At 37.6% G+C, this 18,120-nt stretch overlaps 1 protein-coding gene across 2 annotated transcripts in view; it reads left to right on the forward strand.

Annotated features, from left to right (window-relative positions):
- The window catches only part of RAVER1 (ribonucleoprotein, PTB binding 1), a 35,511-nt gene extending 18,570 nt beyond the window's left edge, over positions 1-16,941 (forward strand). The window contains exons 2-15 of one of the 2 annotated variants that reach the window (XM_039328294.1): positions 1,252-1,318; positions 3,168-3,637; positions 5,337-5,528; positions 6,016-6,145; positions 7,425-7,525; positions 8,020-8,106; positions 9,627-9,741; positions 10,550-10,779; positions 11,270-11,363; positions 13,639-13,781; positions 13,968-14,045; positions 14,501-14,626; positions 15,186-15,269; positions 15,386-16,941. In XM_039328294.1, coding sequence (XP_039184228.1) covers positions 1,252-1,318; positions 3,168-3,637; positions 5,337-5,528; positions 6,016-6,145; positions 7,425-7,525; positions 8,020-8,106; positions 9,627-9,741; positions 10,550-10,779; positions 11,270-11,363; positions 13,639-13,781; positions 13,968-14,045; positions 14,501-14,626; positions 15,186-15,269; positions 15,386-15,532 — 2,064 coding nt within the window. In that variant the 3' untranslated portion in view covers positions 15,533-16,941. The remainder of the gene's footprint in view (positions 1-1,251; positions 1,319-3,167; positions 3,638-5,336; positions 5,529-6,015; positions 6,146-7,424; positions 7,526-8,019; positions 8,107-9,626; positions 9,742-10,549; positions 10,780-11,269; positions 11,364-13,638; positions 13,782-13,967; positions 14,046-14,500; positions 14,627-15,185; positions 15,270-15,385) is intronic. The other variant, XM_039328295.1, reaches the window with a different exon arrangement.
- Positions 16,942-18,120: the final 1,179 nt, after the last annotated feature.

The following is an 18,120-nucleotide window of genomic DNA, read 5'->3' on the forward strand; positions in this document are numbered from 1 at the left end:
AACATTGTATTTTAGCCTTTATTTTTTTTGCCCAGTGATGTACACAATCATCTAAGAACAGTACATATCATAAATAGAAAAAATACCAGTAGTTCTAATGGCAAACAAACTTCTATAATAAGTCAGTATTTACTTACCTAAACAGATAAAGAGGATGACCATAGACAGGCAAAAAAATAGTGGGAACGGAAAAGACTTCCAACTTCCTGTCAGATTCATTATTGACTTTTCTTGTGGGAAGGTGGCAGGGAATGTCAAAAATCACAGTCACATAACCACAGGGACACTGCAGTAGTCACAGTAAATAAAACTGATCTGAACATCATGGAAATTTGAATTCCACAAGAATAATGAGTCCAAGATTTATTATGCATTCTTTAAATTAGTGGATTTTAGATACCTTGATTCAAAAATTGCTGCAATATAATCCACTGTTTGGACTAACCTAAGGGGATAAACAGACAAACACAATGATAGTTTTAATAGTATATAAAAAATAGAACTGTGTGTCTGTATCTGTTCTAGGAGCTAATAAATTTTGATTTGTCTGACATAAGTAAATTCCAGTTTCATGATGATACAGAAATGGTTTGTGATTTTCTTTTATACCTCCACAGTAAAAATAAACTTGAAACAATTGACCCTTGTAGTTTGATTTGTGATCAGTTCATTTTATTTGTTTAGTATTTAATGTCAAATCATTAACAAAATATTGGTCAATTGGAAATAGCATTTGAATTTAATATTTACTTATATTATCTTAAAATATAATGATTAAAACAACTTCTTTAATAGCACATTTATTTGCTTTAGACATTGAGAATCCTGAAAACAAATATATATGTGATGGCTGAGTCAGTAGTAAAATGCAGTCATAATTTCAATTTTGATCCAAATTGATAAAAATATAATTTTCCTCAGGTGTAATGCTCTCTTTAATAAGAGACTATTAACACATTTATGACTATTTGAATCATTGTGCTCGGTTAATCATCGTTTATCCAAATCTGTATGTATTTGGAAATAATCATTGTTCAAAGCACTAATTATGCTTTCACATAATTTCTGTTAAAATTGTGGATATCATTTTCTGACATTTACTATAAATATGTTCTCAATAGTGCTCTGACTTGGCATTGTTCTGTAGATTTTTGAAAAGGGAGTGGAGTGATGTCAGGAAGTCATTTAATTGAAAATAAGCAATTCTTTCATGTTTTTGCCTCTGTGATTTATTTTGTTAATTTTATGCAGGAAATTCATGATCTTTTGAGTGATTATGAACTTAAGTACTGTTTTGTCGACAAATACAAAGGAACTGGTGAGTAAAATTGCATTTATAAAGTGCTTTGCTATGAATTGAGGGTGGGCTTTGTTTAACTCTTGATGGAGATGTAACAGTCTACTACTTGATGGACTCTTTCCTACTTCCTGAAATTTAAAAAGTAATTTCAGGACTAAAGCCCAATATTAATGGGGAAAGGCTTGTCTAATATTTCATTTTTCTTGCTTGCTTATACTAATGTGATCATCTTGTGGTGGTGTGTTTTAGTCTTATTGTCTGAGTGTGATTTGTCTGAGATGGTATAGGTTCTCCTGCTTGAGTGGGGAGCTGGACTAGAAGACCTCCAAGGTCCCATCCAGATTCGGTTCGGTTCTATTCTATTCTATTCTATTCTATTCTTCAGTTTTGAACATTGAAGCTTGTTTGAGGTGGCACTTGGAAAATTAGGAGCCAAAATACTTTGAGGTCTTGTACGCTCAGTATGGAAAATATATTTGCTATATCATTTCAGAGTCTAGTATTTGTATGCATTAGAATATTTTCAAAAACAAGGCTTGTGGCCAACTCAAAAATTTGTTCCAATATTGGGCCATTCGTTCCATTCTAACACTGGATTGAATGTCATGGATAGTATACTTGGATCTTACCACCCTAAAGCAGAATACCCTGTTCTCCCTCTCTGAAGCTGAGTTACTTTAATACATTAATATATTAGTTAGATCAGTGTAAAGCATGAATGCATGCATTTTCTGATAAAAAAATTACTTGGTTGTGACGAGCATTAATTGTGATTAATGCTTTATTGAGATTCAAGGTAGGAACAAGCTATCAGTAGCGCACGGCAGCTGCTTTTTTTATCTACTTGCATTGCATTGGGATGCAGTTTCTGAGGTTAGTATTCTAAAAGAGCCTGTCTTTTGCCTTTCTATAGATAGATTTAAAACTGCTTGATGAATATTTTCTTCTCAAAATAACAAAATATATATCTAGCTCTAAGAAAGACTTCAGATTAAGATTCCTATGGTCTCCATAATTCTGTATCAATCAAAAACAAAATGTTGTACTAGAAATGTGCTTCAGATATGTTTAATATGGCAAATACATTACTGAAAGGTGCACAGGAAGATGAGCAGAGCCTTGTCTCAGTGCATTTTCATGATCCTAATTTTTTTTGTTTTGAAGTGCTTTTAAAATCCAGTATAAAGATAAACAATAGAGGAAAAACATGCATTTTTGCTTAAATTAGAAAGGTCTTTGATAGAATAACTTGTAGGAAGTGAAGAATTTGACATCTGTGAATTAAAAAAACAGATCCTCTTATACATTGGCATTCTTCTCCTTTGAAAATTAGGGAACCGTAAAGTGCTAGGAGAGAAGGAGAGAAAACAATCTTTAAAAATCCATGCCTAGTTTAGTACAATGCTGACAGTTGATATATGTTTTTGGTGTTTATTTTACAAAATAACATGTATAAGGACAAGTCTTTACAAGAAGAAGGCTACAGTCTGAAGTGATAAAATAGAGGCGGCAGATGAAAGTTCTCTAACACAATTGTCTTCTTGAAATGAATCTGACCTGATTAGTATCTGGATCCTTTACACTACCCTGACTTTCATAATCATGGAGAAGAGAATATAAGTGTAAATCAAGAACTAGGGGGAGGAAAGGAAAAAAAAAAAGCAGCAGCCATGCTTGACAACTTTCTACAGCTATTTATTGTCCAGCCAGTATAGAAAGACAAAGTGATTTTTTTCTGACTAGTTGACCAAGACCATTTTTTAAATAATTGTGTAAATGTTCTGTCAGAAATCGTTAAAGAGAACTGTGCTTATATGTTTGCTATGGAGCATTTTGCCAATTGCCTTTATATCCTCTTTTCTTGTAGCTTTCGTCACCTTATTGAATGGGGAACAGGCAGAATCAGCCATTAAGAAATTTCACTTGAGCAAGCTACGAGACAAGGAGATTACAGTACAATTACAACCCACAGATGCCCTCTTATGCATTGCCAATCTGCCCCACCTTTACACACAGCAGCAGTTTGAAGACCTGGTCCGACCATTTGGGAACTTAGAGCGTTGCTTCTTGGTATACAGTGAGAAAAGGGGACACTCGAAAGGTTATGGTTTTGTGGAATACATGAAAAAGGATTCAGCAGCCAGAGCAAAGTCTGACCTATTGGGCAAACAGCTGGGAACACGGACACTGTATGTTCATTGGACAGATGTCAACCAATTGACTCTAGACCTTATTCACTCAAAATGCTTATGTGTAGATAAATTGCCCCACAGTTATAATGATCTTGAAGAACTGAGGCAAACCTTCTCTGCCATTTGTCCTCCAACATTCTGTCAGGTAAGGATCTTAGTCCCGGGGGGGGAAATAGGCTGCTTTTCTGGTGTTTATTATTGCAACAACTGCACATGACTAGCTGACTCTCCACTATGTAGATTTCCTTTACCCAAGATGCTAGGTTGTGTTGCTTATCCCTTGTCAAGCTGTAATTAAATATGGATTGCTCTTACGAATGCACCAGAATGTACACCCTGTGCAGCAAGGAAACTAACTTCTTCTCCTTGTCCCAATTTCTTAAACATCTGGAATTTTCTAAGCTTAAAGAAAATGCATATTTCTCAATATTAATAATTGAAAGTCTTTCTACTGTAAGTTTGGTGAGAACATTCAGTTTACAAACTTTTGTCATGCAATTTGCGGAAACTTCCATTGCTTTATCAGATTTTGGCAACAGTTTGTTCAAGAATCAACAAAGAAATATACGTAATTTTCATGGAGAATATCTGTTCGGTCACCAAGAGTTGGCAATGGCTTGTTGGCACATAATTTAATTAAATGCACATTTATAGAATAACACTAAAAAGGGCCTGATATAATTTAAAGATCCCCACCCCAAAACCACCTTCTATATGTCAGCCCTGATATGTTTTTCAATGTTAAGAGGAGCCCAAAAATCACATGTCTCTGAAGTCCAACAGAGCATATTGGTATATGGGCAGGAGAGGCACATGTTAATGGATGATGGTATTTCATAGCCTAGTTGAGTGACTGTGGAAATTATAATTCCTTAGACCTTCCAGTTCTTAGCCTTTGCCTCCCCTTTTTAAGGATTTTACCAAACAGTAGTTAGAAATGAATCCTTAAACAGATTCATTTTTGAAGGATGCCATGGATTCTGCAGTTTTGTTTCCCTTTAATTGGTTTATATTTGCCAAACAACTTTTGAACGGATAATGTTACCTTTATGGTCACCTAATAATAACAATACGGACAAAATCTGCTACATAAATAACCTGACTAGGGATGAACTTACATGTTATGTCATAAACCATGGTTTACAAGTCACATAACATGAGCCAGAATGAAAGAAGCCACACTATTTATTTGGAAGACTGGTACAAAACATGTTGGTTGCATTATTGTTGGTATGAATGTTCAATAAGAAACTATTGAAGGTTTTGCTTAGGCACTTACATATAAAAAGACAAGCATTTTTTTATGTGCATAATGCTTCTATTGACACAGCACTTAAATTAGTTATAGCCTTGTGTAATTTCAGTAGCAAATTAAAAAAAAAACAAAGTTGAAAAAGTTGAACGACACAGTACTGTAGTTCAGATGCAATTTCATTTTTTTACAATGTTTTGCTTAATATTTTATTTAAAATACATGTTTTCTGGGGAATGTTTTGATTGCACTAGAGATTTTTGCAGTGAGGAGGAAGTCAGTTGCAAAAGACAAAAAGAGACATTAAGTCAGGAAAGTCTGACATCTCTCTAGCCTCCATTTTTCAGAACATATGTTTTTTATATTTATATTAATTTTATTTATATTCAACTGTCTGATCCTCTGGCTGGGTGCAAATAGTGTGCTCAGCCAAAAACAAAGTAATATAAACAATATTATAGCTTAATGAGATATGTAAAGTCAGCCTGTTTATATCTCCCAACTAATTCAGGAAGACTTGCTGCTTCCATTTAAAGCATGAAGTAACTAGGTCATTTTCATAGCGCTGTTTCCCCCCTCCCCTTTCACACAGCTGGCATGTGGTCAAGATGGGCAGCTGAAAGGCTTTGCAGTCCTGGAATATGAGTCAACTGAGATAGCAGAGATGGTTCAGCAGGCTACCAATGGCTTTCTACTTGCTGGGAACCATATCAGAGTCTCTTTCTGTGCTCCGGGCCCTCCTGGACGAAGTATGCTAGCTGCTCTGATAGCTGCCCAAGCAACAGTAAGTCTCAGCTTGCAGTACTGATTCTGTTTATAATTTGCCTCTTGGTAATCAATGCCATATGTCATGCATTGTTATTTTAATAATTTCATTTTGGCCTGGAGCAAGCTATGCATCTCGGTGAATGACACAGGCCTCTTTACTTTCATTGTAGTTTAACTAACACTCCTTTTCATCAGTTGTCTTTTAGTCATGATCTACGCTTTATAGATGTCATCTGTATTATCCAATATTTTGATAACCGTATTTCCAGTCACCCCTCAAGAGGTAACACAAAATACCAGTATATCTTGCAGGAACTAGAAGTTTTTTCCATTGGTTAAAATAACCCCCCCAAAATGGACTACTGCTTCACATTGCTGTAATCATTAAATCCTCAACTTGTACATAGACGCCCTCTTCCTGCATATAAGAGCCACGAATGCTACATCTCTTTCTCTGTCAAAGAATCCAGATACCTTTTTGATTCTGTTGTTATCTTTGTCAGGCATTTAACCGTGGGAAAGGGCTTCTACCTGAACCCAATCTTCTTCAGATTCTGAACAGCCTGGGGAATCCTTCATCTCTCCAACTCTTACTCAACCCCCTACTTCATGGAGCCATTGGAGGAAAGCAAGGTAAGCTCAGATAAAGAATTCTGAGTCTGAAAGCTACTTCTGGGCTTGACCAAAGTGATATTTAAAAGCTTCCAGCCTACAAGCACATTGATAATACTTGATTTCCTCTTAATATCTGCATTAGAAAAGCAGTATGGTATAAATACTTTGTGCTTAGAAGCTAGGCTTGGTTTCTGATGTTCTAACCCAGGGGTGTCAAACTGCTGTCCGGTTACATCATGCAGAGGCCATGCTCACCTCAGCTCCTGCAATGCAAAAAAAGTTGCGATGCGTTGCAATACATCATGTGACGCGGCCAATTTGACACCCGTTTTCTAAACTAACCAGTAATATAGCTTAGAAACGTGAAGCATGGGTTATGCCATACAGCACTTTTATGAAGCATTTCAGTCCTTCCTAGACTTAGTAGGTTAAGCCATTTTTTCTTCTAATACAGTAATGGCAAACGTTTTAGAGACTGAGTGCCCAAACTGCAACCCAAAACCCACTTTTTTATTGCCGGGTGCCAGGTGGGTGTGGCCCACTGGATGGATGTGGCTGTGGTGGTCATGGCAGATTGGGTGGGTGTGGTCAATGTGGGTGTGATGACCTTGATGTTGCTCGTGGAGAGGGACGTCTGTGGGGGCGGGCAGGGTTGGGGGAGATCCAGGGGGTCTCTGGCAGGTGGAGCGGTGGGCAGGAGGCTCGTCCTGCGGGGCGAGGTAAGGCAAGGCAGGGTGGGGGTGTCATTGTCACAGGGAAAGGTGAGGCAAGGGCCGGGGCAGCTGCTGCCTGACACCATTGGCCCCTGCACACAAAGACCAGCAAGCGCATGGGTGCTGGGATGCATCCGGCCATGTAGGACCTCGGCCAGTTAGCGGGTGGCTGGTTGAAGAGGGATGGTTGCCATCTCTGGGGCATGGCACGCGTGTCCACGAGAGGGCTCTGAGTGCCGCCTCTGGCACGCGTGCCATAGGTTCGCCACCACTGCTCTAATGTATACATTTTTCATTTTTTTATACAAAGCCAAAATATTACTAAAACTCTTTATTAGGCTACCCAGTGTGTTTGTGCCAATCAATCCATGTGCCAATGCTATTAGGCAATAACATTAACAGAAACATTTTGGGGGGGAAAAGCCCTTAAAATTCAGTCATCAAAAGCCAAATTCAATAAAATATGAGCCTCCAATGACTAAGAATTTCAAAATTTGTTTTATCTCATACTTTTTGCAATATTAGTAGGCTGCCCTGCCATTTTTCCTAATGGGATGAATTAAACTATATTAATTCTCTTTCAGGAATCCTTGGAGCACCACCAGCAGTATCTCTTCTAACCAACCCAGCTCTGTTCACAGCTCAACTTCAGCTGGCACTCCAGAATCAAACACAAGCACAGCAGGTGACTTGTTCTCCAAGGATACAAATAGAAAAAGAGTGTTATTTTTTTTTTGTCAAGGAATGATTGCTGTACATAGCTGCTTATCCCACCATTCACATAAAACAAAATCAGGCACAGAATATATCCCTTCTTTGTCTAAAGTGCTCATGCAAATGTATGACTCAGTTCTTTCTCAGAGTTACTTTTGTACTTGGAAGTACATTGTGTGCATATGTGTGCATAAAATCAAACTTTATACTGGTCATTTAGCCTTTCAAATCAAAGCAATCTAGTTGTATGTTCAGCAACTGCAACTAAGTTTTGCTGATAGTGTAACATACAGCAGTTTGCATTATTGCATCTGGAGATAGAAATGTCCGTAGGCACTTGCATATATGCATAGAAAAAGTGCAGTGTAAGCTTTGCTTTCTAACTATCTCTTTCTCAATAGCTTTCCTAGCTTTTAGTTATTTCTAAATTTCTTATTTCTGGTCTTTCTGTGCTTTCTGCTCCAGAAGGCATTTCTTGGAAACTTGCTCTTAGTCCATAACCAGGTCTGGGCACAACTCCTGCAGAACAAGGAAAACCAGGCCATATTCCATGTGAGTGCAAGGCTTGGTCTCTGTGTGGAAATACGCTGATTGTGTGCACATGTGTGCAGTGTTTGTGCTCAGTGAAAGGTGCACTGCAGTGACCATTTTCCAGCCTTTCTCATACCGTGGCCTCAATGCAGAAGATGTACAATGTACTACTAAACTTTTAATTTCAGCCTAGCAACTTAGGCTGAAGTTGTTTAAAGTAGGATTAAGTAACTAGCATGTTTTCTTGCCATAACCTTGTGCAAGTCTTTAATACAAGCCCACTACGGATCCTCAGAAAGCAAAGGATGCTAAGGAGATCTTAATTCAGTATGTAGGTTTACTTTATTATCTGTGTATCTCTTTGAGTGCAGCTTTGTGTACTCAGAATTGGGTACTTTTGGATTCCTGAGATGATAGATTTTGTCTTATCAGCTAGCTGAACCAATGAGACATTGTGTATTTTATAAATCATATACAAATAAGATCTAACTTCTATATATGGGCAGTTGTTTCAGAAAAATGTAGTATTTTTCCCCATTCTTATTAAGGGATGAGGTTGTTTTTAATTACAGGCATAAAAATATCAGATCTGTTTAATACATTTCTATTTCCAAGAGTCTTCTGGTAGTATTACATTTAATGGGATTGATCCAATTTCATTGAATTTAAGATGCATTCCTGTGTTTTTCTTCATATTCTAGCTTCCCTAGAAATTAACTGCCTTTGTGAGCTCATATTCTGTGTTTAGCACTTTGGGTTTTCAGAACTGGACTTTCTAGATTTTGCCTACAATTATAAATAAAAGAAACCAGGACAAATGCCTGATAAAATATGCAGTAGTTTGGGGTGAAATTGTAAGGAAGTTAATTGGCCTTTCATCTTGTGGTTTTACACATGGCTAATACTCTTGATATTGTACCTCAGTTACAAGAGGATTGCAAGGATCTAGATACAGCTTTCAGTTTGCTTTGAGATAGAAAACACCTATTATAGCAATGGAAGGAAATGGCAATCAGAACTTTTGGAACTAACTTTGTCTGTATGCCTATCAAAAAATTGATTGGTACTGCAGTTCAACCTTTCAAAGTAGTAAAAAGTGAGATACTAAACTAACCACTTGTGCTGTGGAATCTTGTCTGCTTAGATCCTGTTTAAATCCTGTAATTTAGACTGTTTGTGGCAGCTAAAGTCAGTCAAGGTCTTTCACTTTACAAAGGGATTAAAATTTAAATGGATATATCAAAGTCATCAGGACACTTACTTCCTCCAAGTACTCTGTTTTTCAAAACTTGTAGAGACGTATTAGCACTCCTCTGCCAGATGTTTTACATGATATCTAAGGATCCCGTTTCTGGCTCTCTCATAGACCATCCCAGGTCACTTGAAGTATATGTGGCTATATTTCTTTCTGCTTAGTTCGCTTAGTTCACCTTGCTTGACATTAGCTGCTTGTGGCAGGCTTATAGCTTGGTCTTGCATGATTTTTTATGCATGTATGTTTCCTTTAATCTGAATTGTTGAAGCCTCTGACTTGTTTGCAGAAACCTGGAATCTTGGGAGAGTCTCCTCATGGTTCCTTGCAGCACAATCCTATGGGGATGTCAAACCCTCCAGCTTCTCAGGCCGGAAATCAGTTGTTCAGTGAGATGTCCTCAGGTAAGTGCTTAGTTATAGATGCCCTATTAAGAAAGCTTCCGATCTGTAGGCTTTAAGCAGGGGTTTCTAGTAGAAGTTGAGAAAGTTTTCTTGGATTCTCGATAAACAGAAAGATATAGATTGCAGAAGATTCCTGCAGTCTCGTAGCAATTGTCTCATAGCAAGCTGTTGGAATGCTTCATTTTCTCACTCAGCTAACTTTTCATTTGCTTAACTGAAAGGAGACTTATTTGAGTTGAGTAGACAGTGGTAAGATGTCCTTCAGATGGAAATGGATATTTTTGTTTTGATTTTGCCCTGGATTTCAGTATAGTTTTTGCTGCTCTTCTCAGAAACTTGGTGGAAGTTCTATTGGTGGGAGTTCTATAACTGCTATAGTTCTGTAAATCCCTGCCCTTTCTGTCTCCCGACTGTCTGGAAAAGAATATTGTGCTGAGCACAGGTAATAGACTACGAATACAAACAAAAATTTATGGCACTTTTTTAGCCTTAAAGTAAAAGAGGTGAATAGTTTATGACTAGAAATATGCTTCTATTTGTGGCCATGTAGAACTGAGGTTTTTCTATTGCTTATATATCTGTATTGGCAAGCTGCCAAGGAATTCTTGAATAACCTTTTGGAGCCTCTATTTCTAAAGATGTTTATTAAGACTGGAGGATATCAAGGTTTGCTATTAAATGCTCCTTAAAATGCTGCCCATCAAATGGTGATCATTTGTTGAGTAAATAAACTGATGTCTTAGCCCTACCATCTAATTCTGATAGCTAGCATTTGGATATACTCTTTTCTGGATTCATGTTTTCCCAGGTGGTTCTTTGCCAGCTGATGTTTCCCCAGGACCTGTGAAATCTACTGTCTTGCCATCTTTCCTGGGACCATTGGCAGCGGAGAGGGAGAATGCTGCAATGGGAACTCAGACATCCCAGCTGACTTCACCTGGCCTACAGGGTCTCACTACCTCCATTTTGGGATCTATGATCAGTGGGGTTCAGAAACCCTCTGATAACAGATCAGACAATGTTCCTCATTTAGCTAATGTAAGTAGGGCCATCAAATTTAATATTCAGCACCTGTCTTATGTTAGTGAAAATCTGAGCATTTATTTAATGGTATAATTTTATCGTTATTTACTGTAGTCATTTAGAAGTATGACAAATGAGAAACTCTTTATCTTTTTTGTGATAGAGCTTTTTGCCCAGTGCACTGGCTAATGCTCCCCTTTCCTTTTTATTCCCAATGCTTGCAGATCTAATTTCATTAAGGATTTTTTGTTTTATTTTGTTTTTATAGTTATGATAACTTGCAGGCATTAAAATCTGAATGTAAAATAACTGCTTTCATACGATAATTTATAGAGCTGGAATTAAAGGTAACTGCCTAGTTTTTTTAACTGCTAAAAATTTGAAGATTTTATTTTGTTGCTACCTAGGTAATTAAACCAGGGCCAGACTTAAGTGACTTGCCTTAATTGAAGTAAACTACATTCAGCAGTCCAGGAAATGGTGATTGTTGCAATTTTCCTTTCAGGTTTCTCTCCTAGGAGAGCCTCCGAAAGACTTCAAGATTCCTCTCAATCCATATCTAAATCTGCACAGCCTTCTCCCAAGAAGTAAAGTTGGAGGTAAGGAGCAATTGGCAGGAAGGATAACAAAGAGAAAATATTTGCTCCCCAATTAAAATCATGTTTAGCCAATATTTTAAAAAAATAGGTAGGAATTTTGGATGTGGCAGTTCCAATTTTTGAAAGATGCCAAGTGGGAAAAGACTGTTCTGAAATAATACTTTCAACAGGGATTTGCATTTATTCTTCATTTTTCTGTTTATTCCTTAGCTGTCGTCCTCCCATCCTGGCAAGTAGCTTTCTTTGCTAAGCTTGGGATTATATAAATTATTTAGTTTACTTGTTTTACTAGGTTTGTATGCCTTTCTGGTCATCAACTGACTCTGAATGGCTTATGCTCCTCTACATAAACAAGGTTAAACAACATAAATGATTAAAAACTAAACATTTTTATGCTGAGGAATGATTTCAGTCTGTTAGTCTGTTTCTCACTGTTAAAATAAACCTAGCATTAAAATTATAGATTGATCATTTCTTTGTCAGTGGGCAAATGTACAAAATCAGCAGGGGATCAAATAATTCTTTTCCTTCACTGTACAGGCAGTTCTCAGTTTACAGTTACAATGGGGCATTGCAAATGGCAGTAAATGCAGGCTGATTGCTGTGTGCACAAAATGCGATCATGTGACTGGAGGGGGGATGGATATTGGAACGTCGACACCGAATCGTAAATAGCTTTTCGAAGGTCTGTTGTAACTTTTGACATCATGTCAAAGACTACCTGTAATGCATTGACTAAAAAGTCAATGCCATCTGAGGCTGCCTTAACAGAAACATTGTATCTAGATCAGAGGTCCCCAACCCCCGGTCCGTGGACCAGTACCGGGCCGTGGCATGTTAACACAAACAAGCAAAGCCCCATCTGTGGGATGCAGGCAGCACACAAAACCACGCACCCTCCAGTCCTCGGAAAAACCTCTCTCCCTGGTACCCAAAAAGTTGGGGACCTCTGATCTCATTCATGAGGTAGTTCCATTTTAATCTGTGCTGATTAGCCTGCTCTTGGAGTACTGCGTCCAGCTGTGGGCATCACATCCACCAAGAGGGGTGAAGTAGTTGGAATGAGTTTGGGGAGAGCTACGAAGATGATAAAGGATCTTGAAGCCAATTCCTAGGAGGAATAGATAAAATGGCTGCCATATTTAATCTATGGAATTGAAGACAAGAAGTAAGGTTTGGGCACACAGTTGATACTAAAAGAATGTTGATTCAGCCGAATATTAGAACAGAGCCGTTCAAATATATACAGAACACTAGCACTTTTTGATTCCTTATGCACAGCAATACTGGAAGGGAGATAACAATAAAAATTCTGTATGTGGGGCTTTAATATCCATATAATACAGATGGTCTTGGAACAACTGTACATATTTTAATTATTTTAATTATAATAATCATTCATCATTAGCTATTTTCGAAAGACTATCCGGCATGAATAGAGAGGGATTATGTAAATTAATAGATTCAAATAATTTGTTTAAATGTTTAAACAGGGACTAGTGATAATAGTAGAATAAGCAACAAAATACATAAATCTTGCTAAGTTTTGTTTGTACAATACAAAATACCTTGCTTTACCAAAAGATGCATTCTCAAACCCTTGAAAGTACATAGAGAGACATAAATTATGTTTCTGTTTTGGTATTTCACTTCTTTTATTAATCTGGTTGCTGATTCTGATTAACAAATATTCAGTCTGTAGAATTCATTCCCAAAGAGGCAGAGATGTTGGGTAACTCTCAAAGAGGATTAGACAGATTGTTCATGGTTGTTGCGTGTGTGTGTGTGTGTGTGTGTGTGTGTGTGTCTTTTAAAATACTAAAAATGTGAATCCTGGGCATTATACTAACAAATAAAAGAAAAAACAAACACCAGGATATAATAAACCAGCCTGTTTAATATAAACAAGCCTGTGGTTATATATATACTACTGCTGGGGAAAATAAATGAAAAGGCACTATTCAATTTCTGCTTGTGGGCTCTCTCTTGGTATCTGGTTGACTGCTCTGGATACAGAATGCTAGACTAGTTGCTTCTTTAGTCTCATTCAAGAGAACTTTCCTGTGATCCCATGCTTGTATCATAGTTTAATCTGCTACAAATATAGGATGTTCAAAGATGAAATGATAATACAAAGAGAAATTATGGCTATTCCTGGTATGTGCAAGTACTCATGGAAAATCTGTGCTTACATAGTACAAATATTCCCCATGTAGTCTTGCATTTAATTTAAAGGAATTGTAGTCTCATTATTGCATATTCACTTTCCTTGCAGGTGGAAATAATAAAACATTCAGCCCGAAGACTGGTGTACTTGGCAATGCTTCCAATCCCAGAATGCAGCAGGCATCCATGTCTGATCTTCTCCTGTCCTCATCTAGTCAATCAGAAGATAATTCTGCATTTGACTATCAGCCTGTGAGTATTAGTAAATTATTTGTGATTATCTAAGTTGGAAAAGGGGAAAGACATGCAGGCATACGTAGGTTTTTGCTTTTTATTAGTGAGCATATAAAATATTAGGTGAATGTTTCAGGGCCATACTTGTCTTTAGTGGTGGCAAAATTTTCTTGAAAAGATCTGTTCTCTTTCTTATTTCAAAAGGACTTGGTATCACGAATATATCCCCAGGCCAGAGAGACAGCATCCCAGCTAAGTGCATTTGCACATAAGAAGCAAAAGGTAAACATTAATTGAATGAAAACTGTCCACTAGTTAAACTGGACCAGATTTTAGGGCGCCCCTAAGAAGATGCCCACTTCTGTATCTGTTTCTTCTACTAACCTGTTCTTGTGTAGCCAAATGGCACCATTCTGTATATGAGGGGAAAATAGCAGCAGTATTGGCCAGGGATGTGCATAGATCTATCACCAGTATGTGCATAATTACATATATTAGGAAATATTTAAGAGGAAGCTATCATTAGCTAGAATGGAGAAGGAGCAGAGGAATGGGTGAGAAGGAAAGTGTAAGGAGTACACTGGAAAAGTATTGATTGAGAACACAGCAGATGGCAAGAATGTTCCACTTTAAGTGCCTGTTTCTGATTTCAGTCAGTTTGTACTTGCGTAATTCCTAAATATTGAAATATGAGGGTTTGCGTGCAAGCAGCTAAAACAACCCAATTTCTCTTTCAGGTCTCATCTCCTGGGTTTGAGCAAAACCATCTAGGAGCTCCATTGCCCCCATTCTATGCAGGGTCGCCAACCTCATATTTCACAAGTGGCCTTCAAGCTGGACTCAGACAAAGCAATCTGAACAAAGTAATTTTTTATCATTAAAGTAGTTTGAAGTTCATGTACAAATTAACTTTGGATAGCTTTCAATATCATATTGCAGTTGTTTTCACATTGCTCCAAGGTTACTTCAAAACATCAGGACCACCCACCCAGAGTTTCTGTCTTGTGCAGTTGTTTCTCTGGACAGCACAATGTTTGACTACCAGTTGCCTGGCTTGACAATAATCTGCTTGTCTTTGTGTTTACACCTGAAGACATGATGTCTTACAAAAACAGTTTCAGATACAACTAGTAAGGGATACAGTTGCTGTAAAAAGAAAGTATTCACACAGTGGAATATTTGATGTTAAGATTTGTTTAATTAAATGAAAAGTTTGGCAGACTATTGTGAGATTGTGTGGGACAGCTGGAATCCAGACTACACATTTACTTATTTTTGTGTGCCTCCAAGATTCCTTCAGGGGACTTTCTCCAATAGTACCTATGCCTCTCTCCCCAACTTACACATACTATACCTGAGCAAGGTGTCAGAAACCTTTCAATGAAATCAAATGTTGGTTTGATTCTTTCCTTATCTTTCAAGGCTATTGGGATGCCACCAATGGGCACAGGAGAGAATAGCCTTGGATTAGGACCAACTAGCCCTTCCCACAGTAGCTACTCAAAGGTGAGATGATTCAATCGAAAAGGAATTCTGAAACTTGGAGGTCCTCCTGAACTTGTCATTCCCCTGCCCTGCTTCTCTCCTTCCTTCCTTACTTTGTTTGTCCTTTTTTTTTGCAGACTCCCATTGGAGGCCAGAAGCGAGCCTTTTCTCACCTGCTACCCTCTCCAGAGCCTAGTCCAGAAGGCAGCTATGTTGGCCAGCATTCTCAGGGCCTGGGAGGGCACTATGCAGACTCCTATTTAAAGCGAAAGAGGATATTTTAATCCATTTCTTAGTGAAGCACACTTCTTATCCTCCCTAGCCCCAGTGTGTACATTGTTTGTGAAAATATTTTTACTGTTTTATTTTAGTGTTTTTTTTTAAATGCTTGTGTGTTAAAAAAAACATACCTTTATGCTTCTAAGACCAGCTACAGTCTGTGAAGATGAGCCTTGGATGTTTGCTCCCAAAGAGCACTACATTTTCCCAGGTGAAGCTATATGAACAATCATGTGAAGCTTTGCCAACTCTATTCAGCTGGACCAAAATCAAATTGGGTTTTTTCCACATTGCTTCTTCCTCTACAATTCAGATTAGGGTCTTCTTCTTGAAAGAGCCATGCCTTCTAAAGAGATACAAGTTCCTCCCTTTAGACTCCTAACAAAGGCATGTGTCCTCTAGATGCTTCACAATACAGCGGAGTGAATTGTGATGAAGGTGGTGGTGATGCTTTTTGTCCAGTGGGAAACAGAGTTCCAAATAACTGTAGACTATCACATTCATACCCCTGGAGTATTCAGGTTGAACTGAGTCTTTTATTTTCTCTACAAGCTTTTTTTCATTGGTTTCTTTTTAAAGAATACGTCTATTTTGCTTTTGTAAATATTTGTAAATTCCCTTTTTTTAAAAAAAAAATCTGGGCTTTTAGTTGCTTCTTTTTAATATTAGCTTAGAAACATTGGATCTTGGAGTTACATCCAAGTCATCTTGAATAATGCTTTTTTTTTTTAAGTTACTGTCCTCTTAGGTGTAGTAGTTTTTAGTCTAGACCAATTTCTTTATGAGGTACAAATGATTTTCTTCAGTGTGTTTTTTCTGTTTTGACTATTATCTTAATGCTAATCCTGTGATCTGATATATTTTAAACCAAACTTTTGTGGCTGGGACAATCTTTGGGCATTTCTTTCTAGAGTGACTTGTTTTCTTACAATGACACTCCTTAGTGACACATCTGAATTTTTGATAGAATCCAGCTTTTTATATGGTGCCTGCAGATGGGCAGAACTGCCCAACTACTGAATTGGTAGTTGGAATCTTTATGCTATGTTAAGGGAGGATAGATAGAAAGCACAACCTCCTCCAACCAGAGTGGTTTGGGCAAGATCCAGGTTTAAACTGTTAACAAAGAAGAGCTTAATCAGTTCCTTAAGCTAGTTTAGATTCAGGATAGACAATATTGTCCATTCTCAGAGGAGACCTATATAGGGTTCATTTTGAGAGAGTGGGAGTCTGTGGCCTTCTCCCCAAGGGATTTAGAGTTCTGCTTTGATATAATGAACTATTTCTGTTTCATAAACATGCTACAATATTTCTACTATAGATGCTGGTTTACTGTATTTGTCGCTGGATTTGAAATCCATCATCAGCGGGATACCAACTTTCTAAAGTAAAGCTATATTTATATCAAACTTCACCATCTGTTGCATTATTCATTGAGAATGTACTACAAAATAATGCTTGGTTGACAGAAACTTGTGCACCATATGTATATCTGGATCTAGAATTGCCTTACAAGAAAAAATAATACATATGAATAGCGTTCTGTCAAATTTTTGCGCACACACACACACAAATCAAAAAGGAATTGTTGACCTTTTTTTAACACTCCAGAGGTTGAAAAGAATATTAAATATCACTGGTGGGTTTTGTTTGTTTGTTTGTTTGTTTCCTTGCAACTTGTCTGATGGATGGACTTTCATAATTTTCAACAATAACAGTATTTCTGTTATTAGGGTATCTTTTGAGTTACATATATTAATAAAACTCATGTCTGTAACCTTCAACTGGGTGAAATGTTGCATCATAGAGCAAAACTTTTTCAGGCAAGGTATCTCAAATGGGTTAATTTACAGAATGCCAGCACCCCTTATTCCCAAGGCAATGAAATTTGGGGAAATCGTGGTTGCTTCAGCACTACCAGGTTGCTGCTTCTGAGCTGCTGCTGCACTGCTGTAGCCACATGATCCTCATTTTTGGCATTCCCCAACATTTTCCTGGTCACTAGCTCAATCCTTTGTTCCTGCCCCTCCCCCCCCACAGAAGCCACTTATGTCCCTGCAGAGAGGGAAGGAGGGAGGGAAAGAAGAACAAGGAAGGAAAGAAAATGAGGGAGTAAGGAAGATTTCCAATACTCACTGCTAGTTTCCCACAAGGAAATTCAATGGGGAAGCTGACAGGAAGTTGGAGATCATTCCCTTTCCCACTTTTTTTTTTTTTTTTTGTCTGAGGTCATTCTGTTTCTCTGTTTAGGTAAAATATTTCTGAAAAATGACTTTTTAAGCTGCAGGAAACAAGATACCTTGGCATTTCTTTCCTGCAGTGAATTGAATATATTCTAGAAAATATGTTGTCTGATATCATTCCCCTCCCATGTAATCTTTGTAAGAAGAAAGTAGTTAAAAATCTATAGTAGGAAAATAAACAGGAGGACTCTGCTAGCATCTTTCCCAACAAATGAATTTTATTATAAGGCATTAGAGGTAGAGGTAGATACATCTGACTTTTTTGCCCTCTACATAACAGAAATCCTAGTGGCAATGCCTTGAATGAGTTCTATATTGACTGAGTCTCCAGCCATGCCTGATTATTCTTG

This window comes from Crotalus tigris, unplaced genomic scaffold, assembly GCF_016545835.1.
Source record: "Crotalus tigris isolate CLP2741 ecotype Arizona unplaced genomic scaffold, ASM1654583v1 scf7180000024375.2447938, whole genome shotgun sequence".
Classification (NCBI taxonomy): domain Eukaryota; kingdom Metazoa; phylum Chordata; class Lepidosauria; order Squamata; family Viperidae; genus Crotalus; species Crotalus tigris.